This window comes from Lampetra fluviatilis, chromosome 5 (genome assembly GCF_964198595.1).
Source record: "Lampetra fluviatilis chromosome 5, kcLamFluv1.1, whole genome shotgun sequence".
Lineage (NCBI taxonomy): Eukaryota > Metazoa > Chordata > Hyperoartia > Petromyzontiformes > Petromyzontidae > Lampetra > Lampetra fluviatilis.
The window spans coordinates 19,838,311-19,858,004 of record NC_136279.1 but is presented as its reverse complement, the minus strand read 5'-3'; the positions used below and the strand labels follow the sequence as shown (position 1 = coordinate 19,858,004).

Below are 19,694 nucleotides of genomic sequence, written 5' to 3'. Positions count from 1 at the left end.
GAGATACATAATAAGATAAATGTGAGGTCAACGTAGACACAAATGAGATCATGTACAGTGCTGTGGTGAGATAAGAGCAGAGAGTTGTACACAGCATTGAGATGAGATTAAGGCATGTCATTGGCTTTCGTGAGAATTAGCTTAAGTTTAAGAGTTGAATTGTCCAGATATCTTTGATACATTGCTATTCTTTGAGTTTCTTAGGGCCCTTAAGCTTTTTCTTAGTTTGCTTATGCCTTAGGGTTCCCACGGAGACACCCACGTAAAAATTACCAGTTTAAAAAGTCCATTAATCCAGTTGAACCCACGACCCTAAAACCGTCATCCACTGCCCTCAGATACCGGAAGGGTCAATTTATTAATTTGCGATCTTCACGCGATCGTTAAACATTGTTTGTTTGTACGTGGATGTGCTGGTGGCTATTACCGTATTCCTCAGATTATTGGCCGCACCGGAAAGTGAGACGCACCCCTGCCAGCTTGTGTTTTAAAATACTGAACGTACAGGGGAAAATGATACATCTTATATTCCAGAAAAGACGGTAACAGTGTTGCGATGAATGGACTTATTGATTATTTTCCGTTTTTAAACTCAGGTTACAGGCATCGAGTCGCTTGTATGCGAAGTTTAGATTGTTCGATTCTTGTATATGTCGCATATAATTATGTTTCAGATGTGCCCGACAGACACTAGAGGGCGCTACATTTACCTAAATGTCAATACGGTAAACGATTGTGGAATTTAATCGCGACATTGTGGCTATAACACATTCCTGCGGAGGGAGCTGGTAGAAACGTTGGGTTGCTCGGCCAATGGCCAGGGTCAACGGCGGCGTGGTGTATTCCGCAAATATGCCCGACTGTGAGGGCGGTCACAAGCCGGCGTGAGTAGGTTAAACCTTGAGTTTTATAAGGGCACCACGGGGTGACCAGCCCCTCCCCACCCAGCCCCACCTCTCCCACCGCCCACCCAGCCCCAACCTCCACATCTAGCACCCCCCCACCCTCCGCACCCAGCCCCTCCCCACCCTCCCCACCCAGCCCCTCCCCACCCTCCTCACCCAGCCCCTCCCCACCCTCCCCTCTCCACCCAGCCCCTCCCCATCCTCCCCTCCCCACCCAGCCCCTCCCTCCCTCCCCAACCAGCCCCTCCCTGCACGACGGACGGACAGAATAATCCCCTATGGGCTGGTGTAACCAGGAGGTTCCTACCAGTAAGAACGCTAATATATACCAACAATAAAATCCGCCTGCATCAATACGACCTGTCAAAGCAAAGCAAAACTCAGCCTAGCTAGTGCTTGGATGGGTGACCACCTCGGCTTACCAGGTTGTTGTAGGCGTGGGGCCATTAAGGTGGCCCAGATATGGTAGTACTGATGGAGCTGTACTATTGAATCCACCTGTGCGGAGCCTTGAGCGTCACCCTCCCTTCGGATGCGTGGTGGGGTTTTCTCCCAGGCACCCCGGTTTCGTCTCGAGCCGAACTAGACTCTCGGCAATGGAATTGGTTAAATTTCCCAAGGTGACAAACCCTCTTGAACATCAGCCATGAGACTCCGTGATATTTTTTTTTTCGGGGGGGGGGGTAAATGTTGGAATTTCTTGTGAAACTCCCCACCAGCATATATCAAATACAGGTATATCTCTTGCTAACACGACTGCTGATGTATGTACTGTATGTTCAACTTCTTTTGCACCGTACATAAGGCAACCGTGCTAATCGGGGAGCGGGAGAAGGACAACAAACTAAACACAAAAATAAGTTCTAAAGAAATTAGTTTTTGATAGTAGGCCGTCCACTTCAGGGAGCTCTAGAGAGCCCATCTGGATGATACTTTGACCTACTCACCCACGATGGCCAGGCGTCTTGGAAGATCGGGGAGTCCCCACACTTTACTCCATTTATACTGCTTGCTAGACCGGGGCATAAACGTGCCCACTATTTAATCTGCCGCGCCGGGAGGTCGAAACCGGTGTACTTTGGATTGCAAGTCCAGTTTGATCGCCACTACACATCGGTGGCATCATAGCTGAGAGAACACGCACGAAATATTATCGTCTAATAAGCCCGTGGTGTCACGGTAGGGTTATGTACTTTTATCAAGTGGCCCCTTGAAAACGTGGCTCAAGTAACCAATGGCTGGTGAAAATACATCCTCGTGAGCATATTATCATACTGTACGCTTGTGTGACATTTCTTACTCTCGAACTAAGCTGTTAACTAAGCTGTTGCTTTTTGTGTTGAGTTTGTTGACCTTCCCCGCATCTCCGATGAGCACGTTTGGCTACGTAAGGTGCGAAAGAAGTTCAACATAACAACTAATTTCAAATTATGTTTTATTTGACCATTTGAGGCCCACTGCACAACATACATACACAGAGCAGAGGTAGAAGAGAATACACAAGAAACAATACAGACGAGACGAGACAAAGACGACAAATCTACTGCATTAGATTATTGAATCGAATCGAAATCCCGAATCTTCACGTTTCCGTCACATCGCCGGTAAGTAGAGGACTCCACGCAGGCTGAACAAACAATGTTCGGTAAACAAAAAAACACTTTGAAAATAAACACCGTGATGATCAACTAACGGAGACTGGAGCCTTGAGCATGTGTGTGTGAGGAGGGCGTTCTCATTGAAGTTCAAGGTTCGTGATTGAGCCCTCTCATCTCTGCTGATCACGGGGGGGCTGGCTCATCGATAACACCAACTGTGCTTTGGAACTCCCAATCAGTATTTCTCCCGTTTCCTTTTAGACGTGATACAATTTACTGCATGTGTACATTTTTGTATTTTCAAGGGTTGTCCGTTGCTTAATATCTCATTTTTGGGCAGATATGCCAATTCAAACATTCACTTGTTCTGGTAGGAACCTCCTGGTTACACCAGCCCACAGGGGATTATTGTGTCCGTCGTGCAGGGAGGGGCTGGGTGGGGAGGAAGGGGCTGGGTGGGGAGGGGAGGGTGGGAAGGGGCTGGGTGGGGAGGGTGGGGCTGGGTGGGGAGGGGAGGGTGCGGAGGGGCTGGGTGGGGCTGGGTGGGGAGGGTGACGCTGGGTGGGGGGTGGGAGGGGTGGGGCTGGGTGGGGAGGGGCTGGTCACCCCATGGTGCCCTTATAAAACTCAACGTTTAACCTACTCACGCCGGCTTGTGCCCGCCCTCACAGTCGGGCATATTTGCGGAATACACCACGCCGCCGTTGATCCTGGCCATTGGCCGAGCAACCCAACGTTCCTACCAGCTCCCTCCGCAGGAGGAATGTGTTTTTTTTTATATCAGGTAGTGAATGCAGTCTCTCAAATGTTATCCACTCGAACTTCCTGGCCTCTCTTTCTCTGCTATGACGAAGAGTCGTTGCCCAAAACGTCGCCTATTATATTTGTTCCCGTTTGACGAATGTGTTGAGTTTTTCTGTGTGTCTGTGCGTGTGTACTATGTATATGTACGTGTTATATGTACGGTACTGTTTATAATTGCATGTGTGTGTGTGCACTGGGTATACGGGGATATCTTTACTGTGTACGTGTATGTGTGTTTATTACCATGGGGAGCGGTAGTGTAGCTGTTAACGAGCTACACTACGAACCTGGCCACCCGAGTTTGATGCCCGCTCACAGCCAACACCAGTGACGATTATATGAACCGGTCCCGGGCCTCTGCTAGGTCGAGTCAGCCTCATATAAGTATCTGGTGTGGTGTGTAAACATCGCCACGAGGGAGACAAAGGCGACCGGGCGCGGTGTTGGCCACCGACCCCCTCGTGTGTCGTGCCGGCCTTCATAGGTGCTCGCTAACAGCACTTGCCCCAACAATCTGTTAAGGCTATAGGGGGCCATTTGCCTTTGCTTTGTGTATACGGGGGATATCTTTACTGTGTACGTGTATGCGTGTGAATTACCTTGCGCACGTGTACATCATTGTGCGTGTACTATGTATACTAGCTAACATTTACCCATGGAGCACCACGGGAAGAGGAGCAGAGTCAAGGTTATAGTGCATGGAGAGAAAGAGAAAAGAGTGGGGGAAACAATAACATGATGGAAAAGGGAACGGAGGACACGGGAGCAAAGGTCAGGAGAGATGAGGATGCGGAGGAAGAGGCTGCATTAAGAGCATCATCGCTGCTCCACGGGGGGGGGAAGGCAGCAGCGTCTGTTTTCGTAGGGGGCGGAGGGAGTGGTTCAGAGTGGGCGTGGCCACACAAGTCACGTGATGTACGGGAGGCTTGCTCTGACTTCGATATACCGCACTGAATTGGAGTGTGTGTGTTTACTATTGCGTGTATGTACTTGTGGTCGTTTATACAATATATAATTAATTGTCTTCGGATGTAAATTTTGTTTGTGTGTGTGTATAAATGTGGCGTAACTGCGGTTGTGTGTGTGATTGTGTTTGTGTGCGCATGATTATGTGTGAACAGTATTTAACTGAGTGTGTATGTGATTGCGTATGTATCCGAGGTGTGTGTAATTGTGTATGTGATTTTGTGTAATTGCGTGCGTGCATGTAACGGTGTGTGTATGTTATCGTGTACAATTGTGTGCTGCGTGTATGTAAATTAGTGTGGATGCGAGTGTGTGTAATTGTGTGTATGTAACTGAGTGTGTATGTGATTGTGTATGTATCCGAGTGTGTGTGTAATTGTGTATGTAACGGTGTATGGGATTGTGTGTATGTAGTTGAGTGTGTATGCCATTGCGTATAATTGTGTGTGTATAACTGCGTGTGTGATTGTGTATGTAACCGAGTGCGTATGTGTGTATATGAGTGTGTGTGTATGTGCGTAGTGGAGAGCGGTGCTGTAGCGGTTAGCGCGCTGCGCTACGAACCCGGCGACACGGATTCGATTCCCGCTCACGGCCAACACCAGTGACGTTTATCTGAACCGGTCCCGGGCCTCCCCTAGGTCGACTCAGCCTCAAATGAGTACCTTGTGCGCTGTGTAAACATCGCCACTAGGGAGACAAAGGCGGTCGGGCGTGGCGCTGGTCACCCACCACCCACCCCATCGTGCACCGTTCCGACCTTCATAGGTGCTCGCTAACAGCACTTGCCCCTCCACTCTGTGAAGGCTACACGGGGGATCTTTGTCTTTGTGCGTGCGTGCGTCACCCTCCCCATCATCACGAGCTCCCTCGCATCATTATTCCGACTTACAGTTCCAGCTACAGTGCGCGTGTGTGCAGAGAGTGCGTCACGGGCGGAGCGAGGGAGCGACACGCGGACGAAGGGAGAGGAAGAGAGCGGAGAGAGATCGGGGAGAGAGTGGAGAGAGAGCGGAGAGAGAGAGAGAGACGGAGACACACAGCGGCGGAACGAGGGAGCGACACGCGGACGAAGGGAGAGGAGTGGGGAAGAGATCGGGAAGAGATCGGGAAGAGAGAGAGGAGGGAGCAGGAGAGAGAGAGAGACGGAGACACACAGCGTGACGGAGCGAGAGAGACACACAAATACGGACAGACACACACCGGCGTGCACGTGGGTCGAGACGGGAGTGATTTATAGAACACAGCAGAGAGAATACGCGGAGGAGGAGATCGAGACGAGGGGGAGAAACAGACCACAGGGACAATACCTGCATGTGTGTATACACGCACAGAGATATATTGTACACTGACAGTATACAGGAGCGATACAAAGGCGGCTCGGGATCGGGGGAGATCGAGATACGTGAGTGGACGCTGTCAATCAAGAGACGCACGGATACATAGCGAGCGGATGACCATCACGCACACAAGACTGACATAGACATAGCATACATCCACGTCGACATACAACAGACGAGCACACTGACAAAGAACAATACACTAAATATCCTTAGAGACTGTATGCATAATAGGCGCTCGCTAACGGCGCACTGATATACACACACACCCATCCATACAATAGAAACAGACATCCTGACACACGTAAGACAGACACGTAGGTGACATACACATCGACATACGCACATCGACACAAAGCTTACACAAGGAGGCGAGGGGGGTGGGGAGTGAACGAGAGAGCCGAGAAGGAGCTAGAGTAGGGGATAGAGTTAGCGAGTGTTTGTGGTGGTGGTGGTGAGTGTGAGTGAGTGATAGAGAGAGAGAGGGGAGATAGAGAGAGGAGCTGATCACACAAATGGCCTCCTCCATCCTCTCTGCGGAGGAGCAAGCCCTGCGCGAGTGCGAGGCGTACGTGCAGAAGCATCGCGTGCAGCAGATGCTGAAGGACTGCATCGTGACGATGTGCATCGCCAAACCTGAACGGCCGCTCCGCTTCCTCAAGGAGTACTTCGAGAAACTCGATAAGGTGCGTGTGTGTGTGTATGTGTGTATGTATGTGTGTGTATGTATGTGTGTGCGTGTGTATGTGTGCGTGTGTATGTGTGTGCGTGTACGTGTGTGTACGTGTGTGTATGTGTGTGTACGTGTGTGTACGTGTGTGTGTGTATGTGTGTGTGTATGTGTGTATGTATGTGTGTGTGTATGTGTGTGTGCATGTGTGTATGCGCTGACACACATGTGCTGACATGCTGACATGGAACCCACACTACATGATGTATGTATGTATATTGTGGGGGGCGGTATTGTAGCGGTTCGCTGCGCTGCGCTACGAACCTGGCACCCGGGTTCGATTCCCGCTCACGGCTAACACCAGTGACGATTATCTGAACCGGTCCGGGGCCTCCCCTAGGTCGACTCAGCCTCAAATGAGTACCTGGTGCGATGTGTAAACATCGCCACTAGGGAGACAAAGGCGTCCGGGCGTGGTGTTGGCCACCCACCCCCTCGTGTGCCGTGCCGGCCTTTATAGGTGCTAGCTAACAGCACTTGCCCCAATAAATCTGCTCAGGCTATCTAAACCGGTCCCGGTCCTGGGCCTCCCCTAGGTCGACTCGGCCTCAAATGAGTACCTGGTGCGGTGTGCAGTAAACGTCGCCACTGGGGGAGACAAAGGCGGCCGGGCGTGGTGCTGGCCACCCCCTCGCGTGCCGTTCCGGCCTTCGTAGGTGCTGCTCGCTAACGCGGGGAGATGTTTGTCTTTGTGTGCGAGATGACTGGTGAGTGATTGGTGGTGGGTAGCGGTGGCGCAAGTGGTTAGCGCACGCACTCGCGCTGACATCGAACCCTTGGCCACACAACATCGGTTACCAATATTGTGTCTGAACCGGTCCCCGGGCCTCCGCTAGGTCGACTCAGCCTCAGATGAGTCCGGTGTGTAAGCGTCAGCACTGGGGAGACAAAGGCGGCCGGGCGTGGTTATGGCCACCCGCCCCCCCCGTATTGGCTTTCATTAGGTGTTCGCTAACAGCGCTTGCCTTAACAATCTATTAAATCTATATGGGCTTTGAGATGAGTGATGACGGTTGCTGGGTGATACAGTAGGTGAGTGATAGGTGTGTAACGAGATGGGCGATGGGGGTTATATCATGATGGGTGTGTGTTGTAGTGGGTGCCATAGGTGAGTGATGTTGATGGGTGACAGGTGTGGTTGGTGTTGTGATGGTCAATTGGATTGGGTGTGTGATGGGTGTGTGATGGGTACGTTGTGTGATGTGTTGGGTGCCATAGGACAGTGATGGGTGTGTGATATGTGGTTGGTTTTGTGATCTGATGAACGATGGGGGGTGTGATAGATGTGTGATATGATGGGCGTGTGGTGTGTGTTGATGTATGTGGGTGATGGGTGTCATAGGTGAGTGGGGAGGTTACGAACCCGGCCACCTGAGTTCGATTCCCGCTCACGAACCGATCCCGGACCTCTGCTAGGTCGACTCAGCCTCAATGAGTACCTGGTGCGGTGTGTAGCAATCATCGCCACTAGGAAGACAAAGGCGGCCGGGCGTGGTTCTGACCACCCACCCCCTCGTGCGCCGTGCCGGCCTTCATAGGTGCTCGCTAAAAGCACTTGCCCCAATAAATTTGTTAAAGCTACACGGGGGATCTTTGTCTTTGTCATAGGTGAGTGTGACCGATGTGTGATGGGTGATATCAGTGTGTCCATGAGAGGGGTGTGGGTGGGCAGTGTGCGATGTGATGGGTGTCATAGGTGAGTGATGTGTTTGTGATGAGTGCGATTGGATTGATGGGTGTGTGGTGTGGTGTGTGTGGTGTGTGTGTGCGGATGGGGTTGTGTTTAGTGTCTGCGTTTGGGGTGGGTAACGAGGGGCGGATGACGCATGTTTGTGGGATGGGTGTGTTGTTCGTGATGGGTATGTGTGATATAATTTTGTTTAGTGCTATGGGTCAAACGATTTAATGGGTTGTGTTTGGGGTGTATTTTATTGCTGATGGGTGTGTGATGTGTGTGTGAAGTGTTATGTGTGTTATGGGTATGTCGCGTGATATTTATCAGTGTGTGTGATGAGAAATTCACATATCCATCAACACATGCATGCATACACATGCACCACCATCGACTCAGCCTCAAATGAGCACTTGGTGTATGGTGTCTAAACACCGCCACTAGGGAGACAAAGGCGGCCGGGCGTGGTGCTGGCCACCCACCCCCTCGTGTGCCACAGTGCCGGCCTTCACAGGTGCTCGCTAACAGCACTTGCCCCAAGAGTCTGTTGAGGCTATACGGGGGATCTTTGTCTTTGTTTTGGGTATGTCATGTGATATTTATCAGTGTGTGTGTGATGAGTAATTAACACATCCATCAACACATGCATGCATACACATGCACCACCATCATCCATCATTTTAGTCAGCCACAGATGCATGTACAGTACACATGTCTACATATAATTCTATACATAAATATACCTACACAAACATACGGACATATTTTACACACAGGAATGCATCTACGAATCCGGTCTCATGAGTAGGGATATTAATAACATCATCATCGTCGTAAGCAGCAGCAGCACAAAAACATCAGCAGCATCATCAGCGTCGTAATAATCATTAGCAGCAGCACAATCATCGCGCATCATCGCGCATCATCATCATAATTAATATAATCAGCAAATGTGTCCATACAACCCTGTGTGTCCTAAACCATCATGGTCATTTTTAACAACAGCAACCTTTACCCCCGTCATCATCATCGTCATCACTACCAGCAGCATCATTATGGCAAACAGAACATGCGTCTTTCCACGGCATTACTACTATTTATCTACGTAACTTTACCGAAAGAGAGAGTATCACTACTATAATGAGCCAAGAATGTCTGTTTGTGTGTAACGCGCGTGACGTCACTCCACATGCCGCACCTCTCTCATTAATATACATGAGCAGGTAGATTTTTACACTCACGCAGAAGGTGGAGCAGAAATATTTTTTTTCGCAAATTCGCTTTAAGTTTCACGTTTCTTTATTGAAAGTTATTTAAATAAATAATTCTACGCAGCAACAAAGTGGATTTAGTGTCTTGATTTATTTCTTCAGCACTTGAGACAAAAGGTAAGTCTAATTTATGCTTCTACATTATGCTAAAATAGACATTCCTCGGTGATTTTCCAGGTATTGTATCGATTTCCAATTTATTTCAACCCCAGTGACCGAAAGCAGAACAGAATAAAGTATCAGAGCAGTGAATTTAAACAAATTAAAGGTCAGTTATATACAGTGCTACAGTGACATGAAGTTAGGTGTTTGATGACATCGTTTGGTGCCAGATTCACTGTCATTAATACAGCGCTACAGTGAAATGCCGTGAAGTGTTTGACATACTTTCGTGCAAGATTCACTGCCATTAAATTTACACAAGATACAATTATACTCTGCTCAAAATTTTCGTAAATATTACAGCTTGCGTCCTAGGACGGGCAAATAATCTAGTAGTATATAACATTATAACAAAGTATGCAATCGTGAAGTCTATGACTTAAGCATTGTATGTACATGCGTGTGCATATGAGTGGCAGAGCGTCATCATATGTTGAATGTTATTGGTGTATGTGGAGTGGCGAGTGTGCATGTGCGTAGTCCATACACGGGGGTGGGTGTTTGCCATCATTGGTGTTTGTGTGCAGAGTAAGGAAGGCTTGGTGTGTATGTGTTAATGGGTGTGTTAATGGGTGTGATGCGTCTAGTATTTACGTGGTGTGAGTGGTGTGGTGTGAGTGGTGTGTGAAGTGAATGGTGTGCTGTCTACGTGTGCGGTGTGTGTGTATTTATGTGTGGTGTATTTATGAGTGTTAATAGTTAAGTGTACGGATGGTGTGCCGTGTACGTGTGTGGTGTGTTTGGCATTATGCCTATGAAGGAGTATACAGTATTTATGTGGGGTGTGTATCGTCATAGATAATATAATCTTAATAGCTAAGGTATCAATGGTGTGCGCGGAGTGTACAGTCTGGTGTGTGTACCGCCTGTGTAGTGTACAGCACATGACAGCATACAACAGATACGTACACGTATGTATACATGTCAGTAGGTGAATGTATGGGCACGACTAATCGCGCATGTTGGCGATAACAAAGTGGCTGATTTACAGCCCCATGTGAACCCACTGCTGGATGAATGCCTCAACATGCCGTGTGAGCCGTGGGAATCGTATTGACCATACTTCACAGCGTGGGTTGGTGGAGTGGGTGGTTGTTGAAAGGGAGCGGTGGCGTAGCGGTTAGCGCACTGCGCTAAGAACCCGGCCACCCGAGTTCGATTCCCAGGTGAAGGGCCAACCAACAACCGGTGACGACTATCTGAACCGGTCTTGGGCCTCCCCTAGGTCGACTCAGCCTCAAATGAGTATCTGGTGCGGTGTGTGTAAACATCGCCACTAGGTAGACAAAGGCGGGTCCGGCGTGGTGCTGGCCACCTACCCCCTCGTGTGTCGTTCTGGCCTTCATAGGTGCTGCTCGCTAACAGCACTTGGCCTAACAGTTTGTTAAGACTATGCGGGAGATCTTTTTATTTTTTTGTCAATCGGATCGTTTCAGACATCAGTCGTCGCTCGCGTTATTTTGTGACCGAAGGTTTCTCTAGAGCTCACTCTGAAGTGTAGGCCCTTCCATCAGCAAGTAATTGCAGGGCTGCACCTGTACCTTGTATCTGAATCAGAATCTTTATTTATACTGGAGGAATCCGATGAGCTATAGTGAGGGAAAAAAGTATTTGATGCCCTGCTGATTTTGTACGTTTGCCCACTGACAAAGAAATGATCAGTCTATAATTTTAATGGTAGGTTTATTTGAACAGTGAGAGACAGAATAGCAACAAAAAAATCCAGAAAAACGCATTTCCCTCATTAAAATGCAAATCAATTTATAACATTTTTGACATGCGTTTTTCTGGATTTTTGTTGTTGTTATTCTGTCTCTCACTGTTCAAATAAATATACCATTACAATTATAGACTGATCATTTGTTTGTCAGTGGGCAAACGTACAAAATCAGCAGGGCATCAAATACTTTTTTCCCTCACTGTATAAAGCTCCTTTTCACGGATGTCCATTACAGCGTACGGTATATTTGACGTGAGCCACGAAACTTCACAGTTCAGACCCCCCTCACTTCCATGCAGTGCATTGTATTGCAGCACAGTATAGTGCATGGGAGTGTGGAGCGGTGGCGCAACGGTTAGCACGGTGCAGCATTGAGCCAGCGACCAGAAGTAGTTTAATTCCCGGCCACGGCAAAACATCATTGGCGAGCGATACCTGAACTGGTTCTGCATTGATAATTGGTTCTTTACCCTTCTATCTGGCAACAAAACTGACACCTTGTTGCCAGATAGAAGGGTAAAGAACCAATTATCATATTTTTACTGGCAAATGAGGTTCCCATAGTGGTTCTGCATTGTGTCACTTCATGAATCCCGCGATGGCCAGAGTGGTGAAGTATAGCGACTCACGCAGAGTTGGTAGGACATCATCCAGCAGTAGATTGACAAATTACTTTTAAATGGTTACGCAATTACTTATGCAGAATCAGAATCTTTATTTAGACTGGAGGACTACTTTATGGAACTCCTCATTCCAAAACAGTCATGCACTTATATGGCTGCTTCAGGTCTGCACATTTAAGCGTGACTTTTTGGTTAGGAATGTCAGATGGAAGGGTGGGCTTAGGGAGCAGGGATCTAAGGTATTGCATCTCTTCTCGTACCTAACCTCGGTTCACGCGTGGGATTACATTGAGACAGCAAGAGGAACATATGGATTAGGGAATAGTTTAACAGGGTAATCTAGCTCATTCTGTTTAACCAGAGGTGAGAACTCAAGAGAGACCAGGATGTGCTGATTTTCAAGATATGTGACCCGGGCAAATAATTCAAACGCGTCCAAGGAGTAAGAGAGAGAGAGTAAACTAGGAGATGGAGCAGTGACATCAATTTCACGTGCAGGTGCTGGTCACATTGTTAACATTGCAGAATCGTGAGAGGTGGCAACCAGGTGAGACAAACCACCCAACAGTTGATCGACCACGGCTCATGATGATGATGATGATAACGATCACATTGGTTGACATTTGTTTTATGGTGAGCACTTACACTTAGCGAGGTGGCAGTGGCGTGGATATGGAGTGGACAGGCGGTGAAACGGCACCCGGGCCCTCTGGCGAGAAGAGGCGCTCGAGGTTCAGATCTGCACGAATAGGGGAGGACATTTGGAACGGGCTGGCTCGCATGTCACTCCTCGCACCACAGCCCGCGCCAACCACGCGAGGACCACTGGCGATGCGAGGATGTTTTGCAGGCTGCGTAATATCCCGATGTCCTTTCTCGACGATATCTCTGCGCACACTGTGTTGCGTATTTGCGAGTGCGTCGTCTTTACATTGTTAAGGTGCCTTCCAGATCTCTCTTGCACGAGAGAGGAGCCGCTGGTGTGCGAGTGTTCGTCTGCAAGACGCCCATGGCTGTTCCTTAGCCACGATCATGCGCTGAGACGTGACAGTAATGTGTGTGCATGTCAGTGTGTGTGCGTTCGGCTTAAACGAGTGCCTGTTGCGGTGTGTAGAAATCGCCACTGGCATACAAAGGCGACCGGGCCTGATGCTGGACACCCACCCCCCCTCGTGTGTGTTGTTGTCGGCCTTCATAGGTGCTACTCGCTAACAGGACTTGGTCCAACATTCTGTGGAGGCTGTAAGGGGGATATTTGTCTGTGTTGGTGTGCACGTGGCTATGATTGCGTGTACGTTTGTCTTTGTGCCTGCGATTGTTGTCTGTCTGCCCGACGCGTGCCACCTGCGTGTGTGCCTCCGTGTGCCAGTGCGAGTGAATGCCACTGGGTGAGCGTACTCGGCGAGGCATTGGGCGCAGTGTGTTGGCTCACAAAGCTCCAAACACGACCGCCACCTGGGTTTGATTCCCGATCCTTCGTACGTGCCTTTATAGACGCGTTCACTCCGAATGATTTATTCAATGGCTGTCGTAAAAAAAATATAAGATGGCAATGGCTCGGGGAAGCCTTCATCCAGCAGTGGGTAGATACTAGTTGATATGAACACCGAATAAGTGTGTATGTGTATATATATACATGCTGTGTATATATGTGTGTACGTGTGTGTCCCAGTGTATAAATGTGTGTATTTGCATCACTGTGTATATATACATGCATCAAAGGCAAAGATCCCCCGATAGCCTTAATAGACTGCAGGGGCAAGTGCTGTTAGCGAGCACCTATGAAGGCCAGCACGGCACACGAGGGGGTGGGTGGCCAGCACCACGCCCGGCCGCCTTTGTCTCCCGAGTGACGATGTTTACTGCACACCGCACCAGATGTGTGTACGTCTCTGCATATGGTTTGTATGTGTCTGTCTATCGTTGATTTAGTTTTATTTGCTTTTATATTACAGATACACGTATGTGTGTGTATTTGTATACAGGATATGTCTTACATATGCCTGTCCCTGCATACGTACGCATACGAGTCATTGTGTGTGTGTGTATCGTGGGGAGCGGTAGCGTATCGGTTAGCGCGCTGCGCTACGAACCCAGCAATCCGGCTTTGATTCCCGCAATCTCGGCCACCAAAACCGGTGACGATTATCTGCACCGGTGCTGGGCCTCCCCTAGGTCGACTCAGCCTCAATTGAGTACCTCGTGTGGTGTAAAAAAAAAACATTGTCAATGGGGAGACAAAGGCGGCCGGGCGTGGTGCCGGCCGCCTATCACCACCTCGAGTGCCGTGCCGGCCTTCATCGGTGCTACTCGCTTACAGCACTTGCCCCCAACAGTCTGTGCAGGCTATACGGGAGATGGAGTTTTGTCTTTGTATTTTTCTCTCCCCTCTCATTACGCGCCACCCTGCAGTGTTGCCATGGCTCCGAAAGGCGTCATTTGACGCTCAAGCGCACGTCACAGGCCACCGAGGGGGGGGTCTCTCTCTCTCTCCCACACAGATTGTCCACATTGGTGGGGGGGGGGGGTTAGGAAGAGGGGGGGGGGTGTAGGGAGGAGGGGGGGGGATCCCCTTCAGTTCATCACACAGAGCCCCCTTTATTGAACCTAACTCGGGGTTAGCCCACTGAGAAATCCAGTTTCCTTTCCACATCCAACTCAACCAGGTCAAAGCCAAAAACCGCTCCCTCTTCCCGAGCTCAATCGTGCCATTGGGGGCCGTTAGTCGTGCCTGTCGCAAGCCCTGAGAATTAAACCGGCAGTGGAAATTCCACATTCGTTGTGTGGGAGGAGGATGGGGGGGGGACGGCCCCTTGATAGCGGTAACTTCCATTGACTCAAGGTGGCGTCTGTTTTGATTGCTTGTTGACAATTTTCCACGATTTTAGCTTCCCATTGTGCTGGTGTTCAAAGTTCAAAGTTCATTTATTAGGTATAGCCCTGTGAGCCATTCGGCTCTTGAATCGGGTGCAACCGCAACAAACAAAAAGCAAAAACATGAACAATGAAACATCTTAAAGTGAATATGTGCAAACAGAAAATCTAAGAAAAGACAGCAAAATATTGCAGAAAAATCACCGTACACCAACCCTGTGCAAATATCCCAATGGGATGCAAGTGTAAACAACAGCAACCACAAGACAACTTAAGGCCATCAGTCTAACTCTGTACTACAACAAACAAACATGGCCAAACCAAAAAACTTTTCGAAAATCACCAAAATAATGCCATAAAAGCAATGAAACAGTGGTCATATGAACTGTGACAGAATTTTGGTGTAGCGTCGTGAGACGGCTCCATTTGGAACTCTCTCTCGCAGCATCGTAACATCCCGTGAGAAGAAAGTATCAAAAGCATACTTCCCGAGTAGTTAAGTGGGTTCATTTTATCCACACGCTCCTGAAGAGAAATGTTTTGTTTTGAAAGGCAGTCAAACCCGCTTTTGTTATTATTCTCAGAGTTGGGATTTTTTCCCGTTTGAGTGCTGATCCAAATTTAATGCGGCGTTTTAATTTTTGGCATGGCCATTGGTGACCGGACTGAGACCATCACACCGCTATGCCCTGTTGTGTGTCCCTTAGCTGTGATTCTTAAATATGTTATTATTTAACGGTACGTCAGAAACACTTAATCCATGATCTGCAGTTGCCTGGGTGATAAGTGGGCTAAGTTTTGGCCAATCCTGGCCAGCTAGATCAAATACTTATTCAACATACAACACACTTCAGCTTTAATCACGGCTGCTGAAATCCGGATTCAAAGTCCAGCAACTCGACCGTTCTGGCTCGGCCTCTCTTACTCCGCATGCCACTCTAGCACCTTGTGGTACTCAGTTCACCATCCCCAAGCAGAACGATCGATTGGCTGACTCAGCCGATGCCCTACAGCCAGGATTGGAAGCTACGTTTAAAAAAAATTGCGATTGAAATGTTACCGAGCTAACGTAACTCGGTCATTTGTCGTCGTCGTCGTCGGTGGTGGTGGCGTTGACCTTTGGCAGGAGGAGGCACGGCAGAGAGGCGGCTCGTCGCAGTGGGACTCGCGCGAGGACGAGATCTCTCCTCCGCCGCCCAACCCCGTGGTGCAGAGGCTGATGCGACGCGGAGCGGTGAGCGCCGAGGTCTACACCGAGGAGGACGCCGCCTCGTATGTGCGCAAGGTGAGCGTAACTCTCCATGGTAGGGTGAGTGAGCAGGTGCTGCTACCACCCCCCCCCCCCGACTGTGTCCACCAGCGAGGTCACTGCACGCAGGAGGAGGTACGTGGGTAAAGTGAGTATGACTCTCCGTGGCAGCGTGGGCAGGTGCTGCCCTCTGTGTGCAAGGTGAGCGTTAGTCTGAGTTGCGGGGCACGTGGGCAGGTGCTGCCCTCTGTGTGCAAGGTGAGCGTTAGTCTGAGTTGCGTGACGCGTGGGCAGGTGCTGCCCTCTGTGTGCAAGGTGAGCGTTAGTCTGAGTTGCGGGGCACGTGGGCAGGTGATACCCTCTCTGCGCAAGGTGAGCGTTAGTCTGAGTTGAGGGGCACGTGGGCAGGTGCTGCCCTCTCTGTGCAAGGTGAGCGTTAGTCTGAGTTGTGGGGCACGTGGGCAGGTGATACCCTCTCTGCGCAAGGTGAGCGTTAGTCTGAGTTGAGGGGCACGTGGGCAGGTGCTGCCCTCTCTGTGCAAGGTGAGCGTTAGTCTGAGTTGTGGGGCACGTGGGCAGGTGATACCCTCTCTGCGCAAGGTGAGCGTTAGTCTGAGTTGAGTGGCACGTGGGCAGGTGCTGCCCTCTCTGTGCAAGGTGAGCGTTAGTCTGAGTTGTGGGGCACGTGGGCAGGTGATACCCTCTCTGCGCAAGGTGAGCGTTAGTCTGAGTTGAGGGGCACGTGGGCAGGTGCTGCCCTCTCTGTGCAAGGTGAGCGTTAGTCTGAGTTGTGGGGCACGTGGGCAGGTGATACCCTCTCTGCGCAAGGTGAGCGTTAGTCTGAGTTGAGTGGCACGTGGGCAGGTGCTGCCCTCTCTGTGCAAGGTGAGCGTTAGTCTGAGTTGCGGGGCACGTGGGCAGGTGATACCCTCTCTGTGCAAGGTGAGCGTTAGTCTGAGTTGTGTGACAGCGTGGGCAGGCGCTGCCCTCTGTGCGCAAGGTGAGCGTTAGTCTGAGTTGTGGGGCGTGTGGGCAGGTGATACCCTCTGTGTGCAAGGTGAGCGTTAGTCTGAGTTGTGGGGCGCGTGGGCAGGTGCTGCCCTCTGTGTGCAAGGTAAGCGTTAGTCTGAGTTGTGGGGCACGTGGGCAGGTGCTGCCCTCTGTGTGCAAGGTGAGCGTTAGTCTGAGTTGTGGGGCACGTGGGCAGGTGCTGCCCTCTGTGTGCAAGGTGAGCGTTAGTCTGAGTTGAGGGGCACGTGGGCAGGTGCTGCCCTCTGTGTGCAAGGTGAGCGTTAGTCTGAGTTGTGGGGCGCGTGGGCAGGTGATACCCTCTCTGCGCAAGGTGAGCGTTAGTCTGAGTTGTGGGGCACGTGGGCAGGTGCTGCCCTCTGTGTGCAAGGTGAGCGTTAGTCTGAGTTGTGGGGCACGTGGGCAGTCGCTGCTCTCTGTGTGCAAGGTGAGCGTTAGTCTGAGTTGTGGGGCACGTGGGCAGGTGCTGCCCTCTGTGTGCAAGGTGAGCGTTAGTCTGAGTTGTGGGGCACGTGGGCAGTCGCTGCTCTCTGTGTGCAAGGTGAGCGTTAGTCTGAGTTGTGGGGCACGTGGGCAGGTGCTGCCCTCTGTGTGCAAGGTGAGCGTTAGTCTGAGTTAAGGGGCACGTGGGCAGGTGTTGCCCTCTGTGTGCAAGGTGAGCATTAGTCTGAGTTGTGAGGCACGTGGGCAGGTGCTGCCCTCTGTGTGCAAGGTGAGCGTTAGTCTGAGTTGTGGGGCACGTGGGCAGGTGCTGCCCTCTGTGTGCAAGGTGAGCGTTAGTCTGAGTTGTGGGGCGCGTGGGCAGGTGCTGCCCTCTGTGTGCAAGGTGAGCGTTAGTCTGAGTTGAGGAGCGCGTGGGCAGGTGCTGCCCTCTGTGTGCAAGGTGAGTGTTAGTCTGAGTTGTGGGGCGCGTGGGCAGGTGCTGCCCTCTGTGGGCAAGGTGAGCGTTAGTCTGAGTTGTGGGGCGCGTGGGCAGGTGCTGCCCTCTGTGTGCAAGGTGAGCGTTAGTCTGAGTTGTGGGGCGCGTGGGCAGGGTCTGCCCTCTGTGCGCAAGGTGAGCGTTAGTCTGAGTTGTGTGACAGCGTGGGCAGGTGCTGCCCTCTGTGTGCAAAGTGAGCGTTAGTCTGAGTTGTGGGACGCGTGGGCAGGTGATACCCTCTCTGCGCAAGGTGAGCGTTAGTCTGAGTTGTGGGGCACGTGGGCAGTCGCTGCTCTCTGTGTGCAGGGTGAGCGTTAGTCTGCGTTGTGGGGCACGTGGGTAGGTGCTGCCCTCTGTGTGCAAGGTGAGCGTTAGTCTGAGTTAAGGGGCACGCGGGCAGGTGTTGCCCTCTGTGTGCAAGGTGAGCGTTAGTCTGAGTTGTGGGGCGCGTGGGCAGGTGCTGCCCTCTGTGTGCAAGGTGAGCGTTAGTCTGAGTTGTAGGGCGCGTGGGCAGGTGCTGCCCTCTGTGTGCAAGGTGAGCGTTAGTCTGAGTTAAGGGGCACGTGGGCAGGTGTTGCCCTCTGTGTGCAAGGTGAGCGTTAGTCTGAGTTGTGGGGCGCGTGGGCAGGTGCTGCCCTCTGTGTGCAAGGTGAGCATTAGTCTTAGTTGTGGGGCACATGGGCAGGTGCTGCCCTCTGTGGGCAAGGTGAGCGTTAGTCTGAGTTGAGGAGCGCATGGGCAGGTGCTGCCCTCTGTGTGGAAGGTGAGCGTTAGTCTGAGTTGCGGGGTGCCAGTGGTAGGTGCTGCCCTCTGCTGTGTGAACGCGGGGCTAACCGCGCACAGAGGAGGAGGCGGCGAGTGTCTCGTACGTCAGAATCAGAATCTTGTATTATTCATACCGGGGGAATCCGATGAGCTGTGCAGCTGTTTTACACAGATGTCCAGTCGGGGCACGGGGGTGAGCAAGTTACAACGGCAAACAAGACCAAAACACGATAGCGGCGCAAAGTAGAGAAGATGTGTGGTCTGGGCAAGTGGCGTCGCTGTGGAGTGCGCACCGGGGGCCAAGGACTGGGGGGGGGGGGGGGGCGGGGGCTAGGTGACGGGGCTACAGTGGCAAAAAACAACCACCCCCTCCCCCACCATCAACAACAACAAAAACACGTGTTGTTATGTCTAACTGCCTCGGTAATATTTGTATGAGTTCACTAAAGCGGCAACTTTCTCTCAAGGTATCCGATGAGGCTCATCATCCCAGCCTCGTTGAGCTATCATCTGTGATGGCCAGGTGGCTTCTGAAAAAGAAGCTAACTAGCTCAGTGGGCTCTACCTGGTAAAATAAAAGAAAGTTTAATGATTTCATTTGAGTGATTTGTCCACCTTTTAGACACTTTACACTCCTATCGTGTTTTTGTATTGTTTGACGTTGTAACTTTATGACCCGCCCCTACTGGTCATCTGTGAAAAAGGAGTTTTATATCTCATTGTATTCCTCCCACTATAAATAAAGATTCTAATTCCAGTTCCAGGTAGTCAGTCGGTCACAAACGAAGAGGGGGGTGGGGGGGGGCAATGTTGGCCTTGAGCAGGACTTTTAATCAGGGGACACAGCGACACGGATAACACGAGGGGGAGAATTTCCAAACAACAGGAGCGGCAGAGAAGAATGAGCAACCCTCCTCCCCCCCGCCCCTACTTCACGGAGGAGGAGAGGTCGAATGCAGGTGCGATAAGAAGGTCGAGGTTAGTGGAATGCTCGGCATGCTGGGTACAAGGACGAAAGGCGAGGAGAGATAAGCGGAGGGGAGGGGGAGATGTGGGTGAGACCACGA

The 19,694-nt window shown here is 50.9% G+C and overlaps 1 protein-coding gene across 1 annotated transcript in view; it reads left to right on the top strand.

Annotated features, from left to right (window-relative positions):
- Positions 1-5,154: 5,154 nt before the first annotated feature.
- Positions 5,155-19,694, top strand: part of LOC144932731 (cAMP-dependent protein kinase type I-beta regulatory subunit-like) — a 94,684-nt gene continuing 80,144 nt past the window's right edge. Inside the window, exons 1-2 of the mRNA XM_078857119.1 lie at positions 5,155-6,299; positions 15,792-15,950. Of these exons, the coding sequence (XP_078713245.1) occupies positions 6,129-6,299; positions 15,792-15,950 (330 nt within the window). The 5' untranslated portion in view covers positions 5,155-6,128. The remainder of the gene's footprint in view (positions 6,300-15,791; positions 15,951-19,694) is intronic.